Source organism: Dipodomys spectabilis, unplaced genomic scaffold (genome assembly GCF_019054845.1).
Source record: "Dipodomys spectabilis isolate Male_0828 unplaced genomic scaffold, ASM1905484v1 ptg000002l, whole genome shotgun sequence".
NCBI classification, from domain to species: domain Eukaryota; kingdom Metazoa; phylum Chordata; class Mammalia; order Rodentia; family Heteromyidae; genus Dipodomys; species Dipodomys spectabilis.
In genome coordinates, this window is record NW_024870679.1 from 45,555,881 (window position 1) to 45,573,635 (window position 17,755).

The 17,755-nt window shown below is 49.5% G+C and overlaps 3 protein-coding genes across 5 annotated transcripts; 2 read left to right on the forward strand and 1 right to left on the reverse strand.

Annotated features, from left to right (window-relative positions):
- The first annotated feature begins 1,617 nt into the window (after positions 1-1,617).
- Positions 1,618-8,308, forward strand: Maneal (mannosidase endo-alpha like). 2 transcript variants are annotated; one of them, XM_042676383.1, is made up of 4 exons: positions 1,618-2,170; positions 3,341-3,450; positions 3,992-4,068; positions 7,460-8,308. In XM_042676383.1, the coding sequence occupies exons 1-4, from the start codon at positions 1,621-1,623 to the stop codon at positions 8,094-8,096; spliced, it is 1,374 nt and encodes a 457-aa protein (XP_042532317.1). In that variant the 5' UTR covers positions 1,618-1,620; the 3' UTR covers positions 8,097-8,308. The 2 variants fall into 2 exon arrangements, with proteins under 2 accessions (XP_042532317.1, XP_042532326.1); XM_042676392.1 differs by lacking the exons at positions 1,618-2,170; positions 3,992-4,068 and having other exon boundaries at positions 3,380-3,450.
- Positions 8,309-9,556: 1,248 nt separating this feature from the next.
- Positions 9,557-13,552, reverse strand: Yrdc (yrdC N6-threonylcarbamoyltransferase domain containing). The gene is made up of 5 exons (XM_042676403.1): positions 13,161-13,552; positions 12,469-12,583; positions 12,225-12,344; positions 10,813-10,955; positions 9,557-10,506 (listed from the first exon to the last, which is right to left on the reverse strand). The coding sequence occupies exons 1-5, from the start codon at positions 13,550-13,552 to the stop codon at positions 10,434-10,436; spliced, it is 843 nt and encodes a 280-aa protein (XP_042532337.1). The 3' UTR covers positions 9,557-10,433.
- A 39-nt stretch (positions 13,553-13,591) lies between these two features.
- Positions 13,592-15,796, forward strand: CUNH1orf122 (chromosome unknown C1orf122 homolog). Of its 2 annotated transcripts, none has more exons than XM_042676421.1 (3): positions 13,592-13,678; positions 13,921-14,122; positions 14,379-15,796. In XM_042676421.1, the coding sequence occupies exons 2-3, from the start codon at positions 14,075-14,077 to the stop codon at positions 14,472-14,474; spliced, it is 144 nt and encodes a 47-aa protein (XP_042532355.1). In that variant the 5' UTR covers positions 13,592-13,678; positions 13,921-14,074; the 3' UTR covers positions 14,475-15,796. The 2 variants fall into 2 exon arrangements, with proteins under 2 accessions (XP_042532355.1, XP_042532347.1); XM_042676413.1 differs by lacking the exon at positions 13,592-13,678 and adding an exon at positions 13,709-13,812.
- Positions 15,797-17,755: the final 1,959 nt, after the last annotated feature.

Genomic DNA, 17,755 nt, shown 5'->3' on the forward strand with positions numbered 1-17,755 from the left:
CTGGGCACTGTCCCTCAGTTCTTCAGCTCAAGGCTAGCACTCTACCTACCACTTGAGACATAGCACCACTTCTGGCTTTTTCTGCTTATGTGGTGCTGAGGAATCTAACCCAGGGCCTCATGCATGCAAGGCAAGCACTCTACCACTGAGCCACCTTCCCAGCCCCTGTTTTCACTGTTTCTAATTGAACTGATCATGAAATTAATTCAAAGGGAAAAACAGAGCTGTATTTCATTTCTGAAAACCTGAGAATGAAGACACCACAGAGACTGGCATTATTTCTTTATTTATATGTTACTAAACATAAAGGGGCTTTATCCCTTCATCAAAATCCCCACAAGCGCTATGGCTCAAGAGGTAGAGCCTTAGCGTTGAGCTGAAGAGCTGAGAGACAGCACCCAGGCCCAGAGTTCAGGCCCCATGACTGACAAATAATAATAATAATAATGATAAAAATTTTAATCCCCACAATTCCAAGGGATTTATTTTCATTTTAGGGGACTATACCACATCACCTTGGAGCTGGAGTTTCTTAAACTTCTTTTGTACTAGTGCTGACTTGAGAACAAAATATTCTAATGTCTACTTCTCAAGTAGCTAGGATTACAGGCTTAACTCAAGGTGTTTGCCTAGGACTTCTGGAAAAGAGATATGAATCTCCTTGGGGAAAAAGAACTGTTGCTGAGGCAGCCATTTGTGATCTAAGGGGAGCTGGATTTAGTGTGAAGTCAATGGTGGGGACATCTCAGTTTCTAAGGGCATTGCTTAGACAAATCTACCCACTGCCCTACTGGTGGATTTCTTACTTCCTGAGTTGATACCATTCAATTTGGCTGGTCAGTTTGTATTAGGTAGTATTCGCTCAGCCAACGGCCCTGGGAGTGGGGTGCCCAGACCCTGTTCTGGAGCAGTAGCTGACTAACAAGGAATGAAGACCCAGGCTGACCGCAGGATCTTTTGTCAGGGCTGTGCAAACAGCCGTGCCACGCAGGTCTCCCCCTATAAGGAGGGACACAGAGGCCCTTCGTGCCCTGGCCCAGGCCTGGTGCGTGCCTGCAGCCTGGCTAGTCACAGACTGGCACCTTCTTTCCCGACCCCAGCCGGTGCGGATGCCCGCGGGGGCGTCGACGCGCCTTCGCCAGGCGGCTGCCGTGAGGGGCGGTTCTAGGAGAGCCGCAGACCCCGCTTCCTTTCCTTCCCTTCCCCGTCCCGCCCTCAGCGCCCCAGCGCCCCCAGCGCCCCGAGCGCCGCGCCGTGCCCCTCTCCCTCACCCGGCAGCCCGGGCTGGAGATCGCGCGGGACGCCGCGCGCCCGAGTCTGCTGCTCCCCCGGCCCCCAAGGCGCGCGGCTCGGCGAGCTGGACTTGGTCTGCTCCAGTCCAGTCCCCCCTCGGCTCGCGCCACTTGGTCTGCACCGCCTGCATTCTCTGTGTGCGGGGCCCGCCCGCACTGCGGGAAGAGGCCGGGAGCCGCCCACGTCGCGCGGCGTCGCCGTCTCCGTGGGACGAGGGGAGCCGGGCGCGGGGGGACCCGGGCGGGCGGCCATGGCGCGGCGGGCGGGCAGGTAGCGGGACCGACCAGCAGGCGGGCAGGTAGCGGAAACCGGACCGCAGAGGCCGCCATGGCCCGGCGGCGCCGCCGCGCCTGCATCGCGCTGTTCCTGGTGCTGCTCTTCGCCTTCGGCACGCTCATGGGCCTGCGCACGCTCAAGGCCCCCGATGGGCTCCCGGCCCTGGGCCCGGGCCCGGAGCTGGCGCCCTTTGAGCGGCACCCGGAGGGGGCGCCTGCCCTGGCCGCCCGCGCCCCGGCCGCCCCCGCTGCCCCGCCGCCGCCCCCGCCGGCGCCCCGCACTGCGGACCCCCGCAGCTCGTCCGGGCCGGGCCCCGCCGAGGCCGAGCCCGCCCCCGGGCGGAGTCTGAGCGTCTACTCAGACCTGCACGCCTTCTACTACTCGTGGTATGGCAGCCCGCGACGCGAGGGCCACTACATCCACTGGGACCACGTCATGGTGCCGCACTGGGACCCCAAGATCTCGGCCAGCTACCCCCGCGGCCGCCACAGCCCCCCGGACGACTTGGGCTCCAGCTTCTACCCGGAGCTGGGGCCTTACAGCTCCCGGGACCCCGACGTGCTGCGAGAGCACATGACCCAGCTCAAGGAAGCGGCCATCGGTGAGGCCCCCCCACCCCACCCCAGCCCCTGCAGTCCCCTCACGGGCACCACTCTCCACCAGCCTGATTTCTTATCCCTCCCGCTCTCATCCTGGGCCCACTACTTGGCACTGTCCTTTCCTTCTAGTATTCCCTTTGCCTGTCCGGACCCAACAGCTCCAGGGCTCTGCTACAGGCAGAGCTGCTGGGTACGCGCCAGATCTGTCCTAGGTAGGGACAGCAAAGAGAGGGAGGCAGACTTCATATCTACTGGACTTCCAAGTTCCAGGTAAGCAAGGACTAGGAAACCCCTCAGGAGCATGGAGTCCAGGTGCAGAAGAAAGCAGTAGCTATTCCTGTTTCTGCTGACTGCAGAGAAGAAAGTTTGCCCATGTTGCTGGGCAGAGACAGTTTTCATCAAATGCCTAACTCGAAGACAGGACCCTGGGATCTTCCCACATTGGAGGCTTGGTTAAGATTTTGTCACTGAATTCTGCTGGATTTTACAGTACAGTCAGTATGCTTGGAGATAGCTTGTAAGTAGGAGGAAAATGGAATGACAGTAGCCTGGCCTGGCAACACATGCCTATAACTCTAGCTCTTGAGAAGCTGAAGTAGAAGGATCACCAGTTTGGGGCCAGCCTGCGCTACATAGCAAGACTTTGTCTAAAGGATGTGAGGGGGAGAGGGAGAAGAAAGAACACAGAAAGTAAAAAGATAAGGGAACTACAAAGAGGTGGGTGGGGAGCCTTACAAAGACAAATAAAATAGGGGTCTAGGGGAACTGTCTAGGTTTACAGTACAGAGGGGCAGATGGATAATCAAGGCAAAAATGCTGTATCCTGTAGAAAGCAAGTTGACCTCTAAGCAGGGCTCTCATCCATGTGGACCCCAGGTGGGTGCCTCTTCTAGGGAGATAGTAGTGTTGGTGGCCACCTGCTCACTCCTGCTTGTTATGCCACTTGCGGATGCACCAGTGGAAGCCTTGGGCTTCCTGCTGGTGTGGCATGCTACTGCTCCTTTGGCAGCAATTTCAGCACCTCTGGCGAGGACAGCTCCAGAACGTGAAACTCTTGGGATGTGATCTGCCTAGGATGAACTTGGCCCAAGATTTTCAGGAATTATTTTGCAACTAGAGTTGGTTTGGGGGAGGGGCACACTATTTCCTACCAGGCCTCTGTCCTGTCTCAGGCGTCTTGGTCCTCTCCTGGTACCCACCTGGCATGGCTGATGATAATGGGGAGCCCTCAGATGACCTGGTACCTGCCATTCTGGACACTGCCCATCAGCACAACATCCAGGTGAGTTTCTAAGAAAAGGTCATCTGTTTTCTGTGGAGATTGCCCTTTACCCCACAGTGCCTCTAGGGGAGCTCTTAGCAGCTGTCTAGGAATAGCTAAACATTGAGTGTGGTATTAAGGGAAGGTCTATACAATTTACTTTCTTGAATTCTGAGAAAACTTAATGTAGGTTACAGACCCTGTCCCTGTTAAGCAAGAGCCCAATAAGCCTGCAGACTGAATTCAGACTGAACTCTGGAAGCAGTGTTGGACCAGGTGCTAAGCAGGAAGGGTCACCTTCAGGTGGAAGGACATGAGCTAACATGAGGCCATTTTCCCTAGACATACCAATTGGATACTGCTGTGGTGAAGTAGGAAGGACACAGAAAAGCCCACTCCTCATCCCTGAACCCGCACTGAACAGACACAGCACCTTCCCGTCCATTGCTCTGTCCACTGCTTCCAGTGGTTTCAGGCAGCCAGTGCCACTCACTGGAGCTGGCACAGAGGGGGAGTTGTTGGACATATATCCACTGACCAGTAACTGCTCTGTTTGTCACAGGTGGCCTTCCACATCCAACCCTACAAGGGCCGGGATGACATCACTGTACATGACAACATCAAGTACATCATTGACACGTAAGGCTGCTCCAGGGGCTAGGTGTTGCTGGGAATCAAGGTAGTAGGTTGACAGTCAAGTAAGACTCACTCACACAGTGTTTTTGTCTTGGTGGCACTGAAGTTGAACTCAGAGCCTTGGTTGCTCTACCATTTGAACCATACAAGTGCCCCCTTCCCCCCCCCCCACCAGCCCCACAGTTGTTTTAGAGGAAGAAGGTGCTGGACTTAAGAGTCAGACAATCTGAATGTCAACTCCAGTTCTGCAGTCTGATAAGAGGCAAGCTTCATAAGCTTTGATTTATCTAATACACACATGTGATTCTTACAGTGCTTGCACAGTATCGTTCATAAAATCTTTTTTTTTTTTCTTTTTACTTTCTAGTACTGAGGTTTGAACTGAGGACCTTATGCTCTTTCTTGCTTTCTTGCTCATAACTGGCAATCTACCACTTCAGCCATGTCCCAGCCCAGCTTTTTGCTGGTTATTTTGGAGATGGAGCCTAATGGACTTTTGTGTCTGGGCTATGTTTGTACCATGATCCTCCAGTTCTCTACCACTGGTAGTCAGGAATTTTTTTGTTTGTTTTATTGGCAGAACTGAAGTTTGATCCAGATGCTTTTACCTTTGCTAGCTCCATGAGTCATACCTCCACCCTTTTTCTTTATTTTTGAGATAGGGTCTTATTTTTTGCCCAGGCTGGCCCAAACCCTGATCCTGTTTACACTTCCTGCTGTAGCTGAGATGACAAATATTTGTCACCATGCCTAGCTTTTGCTGCTGAGATAGAACAGAACTACTTTTTTGCTGGGCAGGCTTCAAACCATGATCTTCTTGGTCTGTACCTCCTGAGGAGCAGCTAACTTTACAGGCACCTGCACCCTGCCTCCAAAAAAAAAATGTAATTTTTTAAAACTTTTATTTATTTTTTTTTGTTGGTCATGTGGCCTGAACTCTGGGCCCGGGCACTGTCCCTCAGCTCTTCAGCTCAAGGCTAGCACTCTACCACTTGAGCCACAGCACCACTTCCAGCCTTTTCTGTTTATGTGGTGCTGAGGAATTGAACCCATGCAATTGAACCCTACCACTGAGCCACCTTCCCAGCCCAAAAATCTAAATGTTTATGTGTACCTAAGTACTGTCAGTTATACAGTAATGGACACAACTAGGAAAGTTTCTGATTTCAGTGTTTACATTCTAGTGTGTTAGAGGAACAGGGAAGCCAAGAAAAATTAAAGAGGGAAAACAAAATAGTGGCCCATACTAAGAAAACGTAAGAAATAAAGCAGTTTTAAGTCAAGAATTTACCAAAGAGAAACTCCCTCTCTCCTTGTGTGTATGCTGTGCTACCAAGTTACTCTTCAGCCCTCAAGAAACTATTCAAGCCAGGTGATGGTATCTCATGCCTATAATCCTAGCTACTCAAGAGGCTGAGATCTGAGGATCTTTGTTCAAAGCCACCCCAGGCAGGAAAGTCTGTGATTCTTATCTCCAGCTAACCACCAGAAAACCAGAAGTGGTGCTGTGGCTCAAGTGGTAGAACACTCACCTTGAGTTGAAGAGCTCAGGGACAGAGTTCCAGGCCCCACAACTGACCAAAAAAAAAAAAAGAAAAGAAAAGAAACTACTTGAGAGTTGGGCACTGGACTGGTGGCTCATGCCTGTAATCCTAGGTACCCAGGAAGCTGAGATCTGAGGATCAAGGTTCAAAGCCAGTCAGGTCAGGAAAGTCCATGAGACTTCTAATTAACCACCAGAACTGGAAGTAGAGCTATGGCTCAAAGTGCTAGAGTGCTAGCCTTGAGCAAAAGAGCTCATGGACAGCACCCAGGCTCTGAGTTGAAGCTCCATACTGACAAAACTACTTGAGGTTTAGGTACCAGTGGCTTACATCTGTAATCCTTGCTACCCAGGAGGCTGAGATTGAAGATCATATATGGTTCAAAGCTAGCTTGAGCAGGAAAAGTCTGTGAGACTCCATCCAATTAACCAGCAAAATGCCGGACTGGAGGCATGGCTCAAGAGCACCAGCCATGAGTAAAAAAACAAGTGAGCAAGGCACTGAATTCAAACCACAGTACCAGAACACACACATACATTAAACCTACTTTAGAATGGGTGAACCACATACACCTCTCTAGGGGACAACATGAGCTGACATGAATAAAGTTTAGGCACCAGTGGCTCACACCTGTAATCCTAGCTACTTGGGGGGCTGAGATCTGAGGATTGCGGTTCAAAGCCAGCCTGAGCAGGAAAGTCCATGAGACTTATCTCTCAATAAACCACCAGAAAAAGAGGTGGTGCTGTGGCTCAAGTGGTAGAACGCTAGCCTTGAACTGAAGAGCTGAGGGACAACACCCAGGCCCAAAGTTCAAGCCCCACAATGGACAGAAAAAAAAGTTCTTGTTCTTGTTTTTGTGAGTTTGTGAATTGGTGATCATTTGCTAGTCAGGGAGTGAGCCCCGACCCAAAACTCTCTTGGGCACCTTGATTTTGAACTGCTCAGATTCCAGAATTGTGAGAAATAAATGCAGTTAAGCTACACACACACACACACACACACACACACACACACACACACACACACACACACACACACACACACACACACACACACACACACACACACACACACACACACACACACCTACCTTGCTTTAGTATGTATAAGGCCCTGAAGAGGGTTCAGATCTAAAAAGATCTGAGGGAAGGAAGAAGTTTCATACAGAAGGCTGGCAGAAGGAAAGGCCTAAAAAAGGCAAAGAAGAGACAAGGTAGACAAGGGAATGGAGAAGGTGGTCACAGGAAAGGAGAGGGGTAGGATCACACCAAGTAGGTGGGGATTCTTAGCTCCTGGTTTGAGTTATATATATATATATATATATATACACACACATATATATATTTTTTTTTTTTAATTTTTTTTTTTTTTTTGGGGTCCAGTCGTGGGGCCTGAACTCTGGGCCTGGGCGCTGTCCCTCAGCTCTTCAGCTTAAGGCTAATGCTCTACCACTTGAGCCACAGCGCCACTTCTGGATTTTTTCTTTTTTTGCTTATGTGGTGCTGAGGAATCGAACTCAGGGCCTCATGTATGCAAGGCAAGCACTCTACCACTGAGCCATCTTCCCAGCCCTGAGTAATATTTTAATGAGAAGAAATAGGAAGGCCAGAGTGAAAGTAGACACCAGCTAAGTGGCTATTGCCACTGTCCAGAGGAAAAAGGGTGGTGGCTTGGCTAAGCATAGAGAAGTAAGGTTTAGGGATGACCCAGCTGGGAGAGGAAGGTCAGTCTAACTGTGGATACTAGCTGCTGCATCCTAAGATGCCTGTGCATGAGGAGAACCATCCCATCTCACAGCTGTGCTGGTTTCTCACATGCAACTCAGGCTCCTTCCCCCTGCCCTGCAGGTATGGCTCTCATGGTGCGTTTTACCGCTACAAGAACAGCATGGGCAAGAGCCTCCCACTCTTTTATATCTACGATTCATACCTGACGTCTCCTGAGGCCTGGGCCCACCTCCTAACACCTAACGGGCCCCATTCGATTCGCAACTCCCCCTATGATGGGGTCTTCATAGCACTGTTGGTGGAGGAGGGCCACACCCACGACATCCTGGCTGCAGGATTTGATGGCATGTACACCTATTTTGCCTCCAATGGTTTCTCCTTTGGCTCCTCCCATCAGAACTGGAAAGCTGTGAAGAACTTTTGTGATGCCAACAACCTCATGTTCATTCCCAGTGTTGGGCCTGGCTATATCGACACCAGCATTAGGCCTTGGAACAACCACAATACACGGAACAGGGTCAATGGGAAGTACTATGAGACAGCCTTGCAGGCTGCCCTGAGTGTGAGGCCTGAGATTGTTTCCATCACCTCCTTCAATGAATGGCACGAGGGCACGCAGATTGAGAAGGCTGTCCCAAAGAAGACACCAGCCCGCCTGTATTTAGACTACCTGCCTCATCAACCCAGTCTGTATCTGCAGCTGACTCGCCGATGGGCGGAGCACTTCATCAAGGAGAAGGAGCAGTGGCTGATGTGAGAGGCTGACATTCAAAACTCAGTAGAGGATAGCATTGTGTGGGTTCACTCACTGGTTCCCAGAATAAAACAGTTGGGTGCTTCTTGATGGGCCACCATGCTTCCACAGGGCCCAGACAGGTGGTGTTGGGGTACTGGGCTAGCAGGTGTCTGCCCAGAACCCAAGGCAGAGCAGCTCCACATCCTCAGAAGTTTCATAGAATCCTTCTGCTTTAAGCTGTGGCAGGTGGTGGTTTATGTAATAGAGTTGTCCAGTTACTGCTCTTGGGTCTCAGGGATGACCCAGCTTGCACCCTGTTCCTTCTGCCAGTCTGCATCTTCTCTTCAGGCCTCGTTCCAGAATCATTTGTCTTCTCAAAGATAGGGAAACATACTTGACTTTGTAAAAAAGGAACTTACAGGCTTAACTGGATCCAGATTTCTAAACCCAGTTATCAGGAACAATCTTGAGCATTCACACATTCAACACCTATTAACTGAGCACTGCAGGATGAGCCTGGAGCTGGGGAAAACCTGACTGAGGAAGTCATGTCCTCAAAGCTCATAGGCTTCTACTCTGTTTGGTGTGGCCTCCTTGGCTAGTACCTCCTAGGTGCAATCTTTTTTTTTTTTCTTTCAGTTTCACTGTTGGGAGTTCAATTGTTTTTCATTTCCAAGCTCAGATGAACACAATGCAGGGAGAGGACCAGAACACCCTCTCCCTTTAGCTGCCTGAACAGGATGAAGCTCTCACTAGAGCCACTTTCAGTGCTCTTATGATTTGTATGAAGTAGTATCCTCAATTACAGGTTTCTTGCCCTTAAGACCTCATAAATCTTGACTTCAGATTCTGTGACTAACTGATTTAGGACTGGGAAGGCTATAGTTTTGGCACAATGAAGAGTAGATCAGCTTTAAAAATTACTAGTTTAAGTGAAACTTACAGAGGGAATAGTTAACACAACCCAGTGCTTATTTAGAAACTAATGTTAATTGCAAAGGCCCTAAAAAAGCAGGCCTCTGGAATACCACGTCAATATTCTTAGAATATAATTGAGGCAGTGTGTATTGAAAACCATTGTACTGAGATTTACAGACTCAAGACTGACTCACAATTCTGAAAATCGAGTACAAGGGGGAGGGAAAGTGGAACCTAGGGTCCTATCTCAAGGACACATAGCCCTGAGTAACTGACACAAAACCCCATCAGCCTGGCAACTAGCTTGTGCATTCACTAGGGAAACCAAGGTAGGCAATGCCAGTGGAAAGACATGGATGTTGGCCTGTAGTGATTTCATTTCACACATACACAACTGGAAAAATATGGCAAGGCCAGCGTAAAGAGGTAGCCACCTCACACACTGCTGAAGGCAGTGAAACTTGACTCAGTTCTTTGAAGAGAGCCATAAATGCATATATAACTTTGACCTGGTAATGCTATCCTAGGAAATAATTCAGAAAAAAAAATAAACCATTTACAAATGTGTTTAATAGCATTTTTATTAAAAGTTCGAAATGCCCAATAATTACGTATAACACTTGATATACATATGAATAAGCTGCTGAGTAAACACTGGAGTTAAATAAATTACGCATATAACTTATTCTAGGGATAAATAAGGAAGTACGGCTAAAAAGGATATTATAGATTTGTTTTCAGATATTGTTTAATTTGGATCCCTCTCCAGTATTTCCATCATTAGATCAAAATGATTGTCTTCTGGCTCAGAGGAGAGTGTTTGCTCTATAGCTTTACAATGTTTATCCTAACCAGATTCCAGCTTCAAGAGCCCAAATCCTTGCTGCTGGTTCCCTGGGACTTTACACTAGCACGTCTAGTTGGTTTGGACCACCAGAGGAAGCTCTCACTAGCTTCTAAATCTGTTACTTAAAATTACTTCTCTTTATGTAACCTGGCTGGCCTTGAATACTATATAGCTCAAGTTGTCCTTGATTTTATAATCCTTTCTGTGTGCTGGAATTATAAGTGCTTTGATTTCAGGCACAGGCACTACTATGCCTGGTTTAAAATATTTCATAATTTAAAAGAGGAGGAGGGAAGAAAGGGAAAAAAAAACCAACTATTATTAGAGTCAGGCCATCCTAGGAATGTTCTTTATCTTTATTCAACTTTTGGCTGATATATGAAACTATGGAATAAATATAATCCACTCCCCTCACCCTCCACACGAAGTGTGAGGATAAACCAGCAGTTTCTGGTATGCAATGTCCAGAAAGACATGTTGCCCAAAGCTGGGCTAGGGACATGGCTCCACTGGCCTCTGCAAATGAGGCCTGACAACCAGCAGCAGGCAGACACATAGTATCCAGCAGTGTCCTTGGTTCTCCCTCCTGAGTGTCACGAGCAGGACCCATGTGAAGGGAGCAGCCCGTACTTCTGTTGGAGGATTGCTGTAGTATTTTCCAGAGCACTGAGGAGGACACAGAAGTTAGTTATTGTCTAACTTCTCAAAGCCCTGAGTCAACCAGTCTGCTGATCACGGACTTCTAAAGTACTAGTCTCATGCTCTATTCATCACACTTGATGGATCCTAAAAAGGAGGAAACACCAGCAAATCTAGTCCCACTGTACCTGCCACTTCTCCATGTCTACCTCATCCTCCTCTTCCCTGCCCAGAGCAAGACTAAGAAGTAACAACCTTCACTTCCTCAAAACTTTGTTTCATTTCTCTAATTTCCCTAAAATTCTATCTTCATAGCATAGCAAAGAGACTTACCAGCCTGGACGAATAATGCCAAATTTTCCAGGCACAGATAAGTCAACCACAGTAGAACCAAGGCGACATTCAGGACTCTGGCCATCCCCAATTGGTCCCCCATCAATGACCAGGGACAAATGAGGCCAGAGGTCTTGGAATTCCTGAGAAGAGGGAAAGGAAAAGCATGGCCAAGCATACTGCACACTCAGCATAGATAAGCAAAAACCCAAATTTTGAAACAGGAGGCATCTTCCTCTAGCAGAAGAAACATCTTAGTTAAGCTTAGGACTGCTTGGATACCACATCCTAACAGGTTTTGCCCTTCTGAGTAAAAGTCCCATATAACACCTGTCTAGAACTTAAAAGGACATCAAATTCATTGCTGTTAGGGAGGCCTGAGTGGACTACCTGGGACTCTGATGGGCATCTACAGATGTGGGCTTTGATCCTAAACATTCCATCATACCCATGGTACACATGCAAGGTACTTCATCTAACCCTTCTAATAAGATGGCTGGACATTTGACCACTAAGGGTCCTTCCAGCTCTAGCATTCTGATCCTGGATCTTCATGGACTATGGATCAGGACAGGAGGAATAAAATAGGATGAGCTCTGCAAATACATGCCACATCACTGATTCTGAGCTGTGGTAAAGCTGCTCTAGCCAAAATTGTGGATTGAATTGTTTGCTGCACTAGAGCTCCCCACTTGATGACAATGTAATACACTTAGGGCTAGGAACTCAACGAAGCAGAAAAACACCAGTTATTATGTTGGCCAGGTCAACTGATGGTTGACAAGGTAAGAACTTTCCTCTCTCCTTGTCACATGTCCATCCCTGCAAACCAAGACCAAGCGAAGCCACCATTCTCATGAAAAGGAGAAGCATGCAGTTCTCAATTTCTGAAGCCCATGAGCTCACTTAGGTCTGGGCATAGAAAACTCTTGTCACTTTATATTTAAATTTAAAAAGAAAAGTAAGTGAAATTTCTTTCTGTTCCCATGTCTTCTAAACTATGTAGCCAAGAAAGATTAGAATAATTCTTTCTTTGGCCTGCCTTGTGGCAGAGATAAGAGATGAAGGTCAAAACTTATGTAAAAATCTAGTCACTTAATGGCTGTGTGACTAGAAGTGACTTTTCAGGGCCCAATTTTATCTTCACAGGACTACTAAAGATTTATGGCCTAACAGAAGTCTCTAACAAAGAGAAGACAGTTGTTTCATCAAAGTCTTTCCTATTATACAAAACCTTTCCTAAGTTTTTTTTTTCATTTGGATGCTCTCCCTCAACTTATGGCAACTGAGTAGACTTCTCAAGGATGGACCCAAAGAACCACTCTCCTACCAGGCAGTTTCAGCACACTGGTTCAGAGGAAACCATTTTTGGCCTTCTGAGGCTTCCAGGGGAAGGATTGGGCAATTCTCACCTCTATGTTCAGAGAACTGGTCTGGGAGCTGAGATTAGCACTTGTGAGAGCAAGAGGCCCCCCAAACATCTGGGCCAAGTCTTGCATGAAGGCATGGTCAGGAATCCTGATGCCTACAAGCTATGAGGCAAGAGGAAAGGGAATTATCAGGAAAGTTGGCAAAGACAGAGAATGAATCTACTCTGGATCCTGAAAAGCCAAATGGTCAGAAAAAGTCTGACACACAGGAGGAAACTTGACTCACAGGAGTAAAGGGGTTGAGGTCTTTGTTGAGCTCCCCGGAGCGTTCCATCACCAGGGTCACTGGTCCTGGCAAGAGGTCTTTCAGGAGCTCCTCAGGCACTGTCACTTGGCAGTACCTGGGAAACAAAGGAGCATAAACTTACTCCAAATGAAGAGCCAACTGAGCCAATGGTGAGCCTTTCCTGGCCTTTACGCAATTCCAGGAAAAGGGTTCCTTTGGGTCTACAAATGATCCACCTATCCTCCTGCTTCCCCTCCCAAAGAGCTTGCGCAGAAGGCAGGGCTGCAGAGAAGCACCCGGGCTTGGAGCCCTCGTTTATTTTGGGAGCTACAACAGGAAAAGCGCTGTGATTACTGTGGCAAGTCTCAAGCCCTGTTTATTCTTTTTGACTTTTCTTTTTTTTGGAAAGGCTTTCGCTGCTAAAATGAAGTTCCGGGTTTGCTTCCTTGCCGAGGGCCGCCCCTCACACGCACGGGAGCGCCTGAGCGGCGCGGCACGGCCGGCCTCCGGCGTCGCTGGTCGCTCAGCGCCCAGCCGGGGACCTGGCACACGCGAAAGGTTCGGTACAGATTTCCAGTTCCGGATTCTTCGGGGAGCCCCTCCCGCGCCCAGCGCCTCAGTCTCCCACGCCTGTCACCGGAAGCCCCTCCCGCGGTGCCGCCCCCAGTGGGGCCGGGTCGGGGCGGCCTCACCTGTAGACGTCGGCCACGCGGCCCAGGCACACGGCCAGCGGCTTCACCTCGCTGCGGCCCTTGAGGCGGTACACGGCGTCCAGTGCGGCCGAGCAGCCGGCCGAGCAGGCCAGGCCGTACAGCGTGTCGGTGGGAACGGCCACCACGGCGCCGGCGCGCAGCTCTGCCACGGCGGCCCGCAGCGCCGCGCTCCAGCCGGCGCGCTCGGGGCTGGCGGCCTGCACGGCCCCGCTCCCCGGGAGCCGCAGCAGCCGGGATCCGGGCGCCGCCGGAGCAGGGCAGGGCGGGCGGAGGAGGCGGCCGCTGCGGGCAGAGCCCGCTGGCCCGTCACCCAGCCCCACGCTGGCAGCCACGACGGCCCTCAGCCCCGCGCAGGGACGCGCCGGAGACATCCGCCCAGGCCCGCTTCCGGGGGGAAGTGACGCACACAACCAGCTTCCGGCTCGGGAGGCGCGGCCCCACCTCCGCGCCGGGCAACTTAAAGGGACCGCGACCCCGAGGAGGCTTGAAGGAGACCGGTGGGGACGGGGCGGGGCGCAGCTTTGCGGAGCCATAGCGCAGCGCTGGGGAGGGGGGGCGGCCGAAAAGGGGGTGGTGGTCGGGCCGCGCAGGCGGAGATGGAATGGGGCCCGGGCTCAGGCTGGTCACGGGGGTGAGAGGGGACCCGTCGGGGCGGGGGTGGGGGGAGGGGTGGGAGAGGGTCTCGGACCCCGCGCAAGCGCAGGCCTTGACCGTCGGTGTCTCGCTCTCTCCCCGGCAGGGAGGCTGCCGGCGTGGACCGCGGGAAGGCGGGGCTGGGGCTCGGCGGGAGGCCTCCCCCGCCGCCGCCCCGGGATGAGCGCGCCCAGCAGCTGCTGGACGCCGTGGAGCAGCGGCAGCGGCAGCTCCTGGATACCATTGCCGCCTGTGAGGAGATGTTGCGGCAGCTGGGCCGCCGGCGGCCTGAGCCGGCTGGTGGCGGGGTCAGTGCCCACTCCGGGCTGGGCTGGGGGTGGTGGTGAAGAGTGTCTGCCCACTGGCTAGGCCGGCCAAGAAGCCCTTGCTTCCCAGGGAGAGGGGGTGGAAAAGCGCCCCGCCGCTTGCTTTACCTTTAACCTCCTGTGATCTGGGCGAGAGGTTTTGAAAAAAGTTATCTAAATGCTAGAGGCTACATCCTTGCAGGCCCTAATCCAAGGCCCTTCCTCCCTGGCTTACTTTTCTCCTTTCTGTTCCCACTAGAACGTCTCAGCTAAACCCGGAGCGCCCCCCCAGCCAGTTGCCGCTGCCAGAGGTGGCTTTCCAAAGGATGCTGGCGATGGAGCTGCGGAGCCTTGACCATCCCCCTAGCTGGGCATCCTAACTTCTCTCCCTCCCCAGGGCTGGTGGCTGGACTCTGAATAACTCCCTTCAGGAAAAAGGGGCTAGTCTTCACTGGCAGTGGCGGTACTTGGCCGTTAGCCTGGGATGGCAGCTCTGTTGGCAGTTGGGTTCACTCCCACTTCATCCTGGCTGAAGGCAGTGCTGTGCTTTGAAATGTAGCCCATGATTTCCCAGTCTGATTACTCGGATTTGGGCAGACCAGTAGTGCTGGCCAGAGTGGTCTGGTCTGGCCTGCTTTGGGGGTTCCAGGTGGTATTACATGTTCATTTCATGCTTTGGGAGCTCTAAGCCCCCTTAAACACCTTCAGCAGAGCCTTGATTAAAAGGAAACCTGCAGACTCTCCTGGTGACGGGCCTTTCCTTTCTGTCCCCTCTCCAAGACTGATGGCTGGGGAGGGGGGATGGAAAAAGGTCAGCCATGGGCAGGAATGGGAAGTAATGCCACAGATACTACTAGATTTAAATAAGCATTTAATTAAGATTTCATTAGTATTTAATATTGCTTTTTCAATTCCAAAAAGTTAAATTTTCACTTAGCAGATATTTTAAAGTACAATATTAAGTTTATACAAAATGAGCAATTAAGCAAACACCATTATTTCACATTCTTCAAAAATACAAATTTGTATTTATTCTTTTGGGTTTGGAGGTTTCTTCCTTTGGAAGTACTGAACATGTAACGTTTTCATATCGCTCAGTGGAAGTTTATTGTTCCCATGTTTTACACTTAAAATAAATTTGATGAGACTTTTACATAATCCAAATAAAATTATTTGGGACTTAAAAAATTGTCACTAAGACCACTGGCCAATGATTGGTGTGTGTCAAAAGAAAAAAAGGCAATTTTCAGGGGCGCCTGCCTTGCCTGGCAGATCTGACCCAGAGCCACAAAAACCTGTTTCCAGCCACCTTCCCCAAATTGGGTCTAGGGGGGAATTCACAGGAAAAGGGAATAGCCACTTTGAATTCTGACCTCCAACTCCACTTTCTTCTAAACACAATGAAAGATGTAGGTTGTTGGGAGGCCTGAGAACACAGAGGAAAGGGGCAAGAGAAGCCTCTGACTTGGCACCACTATCAGGGCAAAGATATTGCAGAAAACACCCTGGGTTTTGGTGGGGAAAAGTTTTATGAAAAAAACTCCCGTAAGAAAAAGTTGAAACTGCCTTGAGCGGAGAAAGGGACATGCCATTTATCATCCTTTTGGCGCAGTGGACATACCATCAAAAGGGCAATGTATGATCTTAAACTTCACTTCCAGTAAAAGAAAAAAGCAAGAAAGGAAAAAAAAAAAAAAACAACCTTGTACTATGTACAATGTGACATAAAAATCCAGTTTAATTTGCATTTTTCAGTGCAGACTCAAGCCCTCTCTTGAGTGTAACAGAATTGCTCAAACAATGCCCATCAATTTCCCTTAATGGCATGAAAAGAAACAAGGGACTCTTCTCCCTTCCCCCCAGCCCCCAAGGGTATGCAAGAATAAATGCCTGGGTATGCCAGGCACCAGTGGCTCACACCTGTAACCCTAAGCTATTCTGGAGGCTGAGATCTGAGGATCACAGTTTGAAGCCACCCCAGGCAGGAAAGTCCATGAGACTCTTACCCCAATTGACTACCAAAAGGCCAGAAGTGGAGCTGAGGCTCAAGTAGTAGAGCGCTAGCCTTGAGTAAAAAAGCTCAGGGACAGCACTTAGGCCCTGAGTTCAAGCCCCAAGTCAGCCACAGAAAAGAAAAAAAACAACAAAATAGAACAAACAGATGGTCCAATCAGAAATATGCACTATTCGGTTTTGTTGTTAACCTCCTTTCCCCAAATGTTAAGGAATGAACAATTTTCCTTCCATCTGTCACAGCAGAATCACGTGCAAATTGTATCCATGAATCTTTCTGCTTTGAAGTATTCTTAAAACATCTGTAGTCTATAGCCTGAGAATTGAAGATGAAACAAGAACAGGTGGGGGAAAGGAAGAAAGTTGATCAAGTAGATTATTAATACCTTTGTTTACTGGATTTTATGAAGGCTGGAAGCCTTTTTATGAACCATCACAGGTAGGACAAGGAAGCATATAGAAATGGCTCAAACTAACCCCTCCCCCATCCCCTAACATATTTCTGATTGGTGTTATTTAAAAAATTGTAAACTCTTGAGCAGTTTTGGTGCAATCCCATAAATCAATGGTTTCAGTGATGCTGGAGAAGTCTTTTAAGATCCAGCTGAATGGATGTAATTATAAATATGGCAGTCTAGGAGGTGCCAGGTGTCTTACCGAGGAACAATCTGTCTTTCAGCCATCACTTTGTAATGGTGAAGTGGGGAAAGATGGCAATAGACCAAGAAGTGGTGAAAAGGGCCTCAACAGTCAGCAGAAAAAAATGCCCACAGCAGTTCTCTGGAGAGCCTGAGGGGGGCGCCCAGGGCACGCAGGGAAGGCTTGCATAGATTGAGCTGAGAATGCATAACAGTGGTTCCCTCTGTACAGCCTCACAGCACAAGGGCCAATTGAGTGGAAAAAACACGGAAAAACACGGACAGGCCAGGGCCACATGGGACGACTGTCAAGCTACACATATTGCACCAAAACAAGTGCTTTTCTTTTCACACCTCAATTTAACTTTTTATTCTGAGCAAAAAATAAAACTTTGTGGAAAGTATATATATGTATGTATGTATGTATGTATGTATATATGAGTATATATACACACACACAACAGAAATTGCAGCAATTGGGTTAAAGATAAAATAACCTAAAGTGCGTTTTAATTTTATTATTTCTTTAACATACCAATATGAGGTTCTGCAAACATCCCTCTGGACACATTCAGCATTATACAAAGTCTCAGGAAAACCCATCTACCCTCCATTATCCCCACCAGTCTGCTGCCTTGACCCTGAAATGATCACTTTCCATCCATTGACCCTCCTGGAAGCGGTGAGGAGAAAGTTGCCCCTTCCTGTCTTCCCCAGAGAGGTCTTCCCATCTTAAAGCCTTTCATGACACTACTGTCACCAAATTAGTGGTGCTTCCAAGACTGGCCAGACTCTGCCAGGAAAGATTGACCATTTTTACCTCAACGCTCTGTCTGAGGAGGGCCAAATTCACCAAGGAGTATGGGGGTGCTAGATAGTCTCTTTACCACCTGTCCCCAAACCATCACCTTCTGACGGGAGAGTCCAGCTGAGATGCTAGGGGGAGCTTGTGTAAATCTGGTGGGGGAGGGAGGGCGCCGGGAGG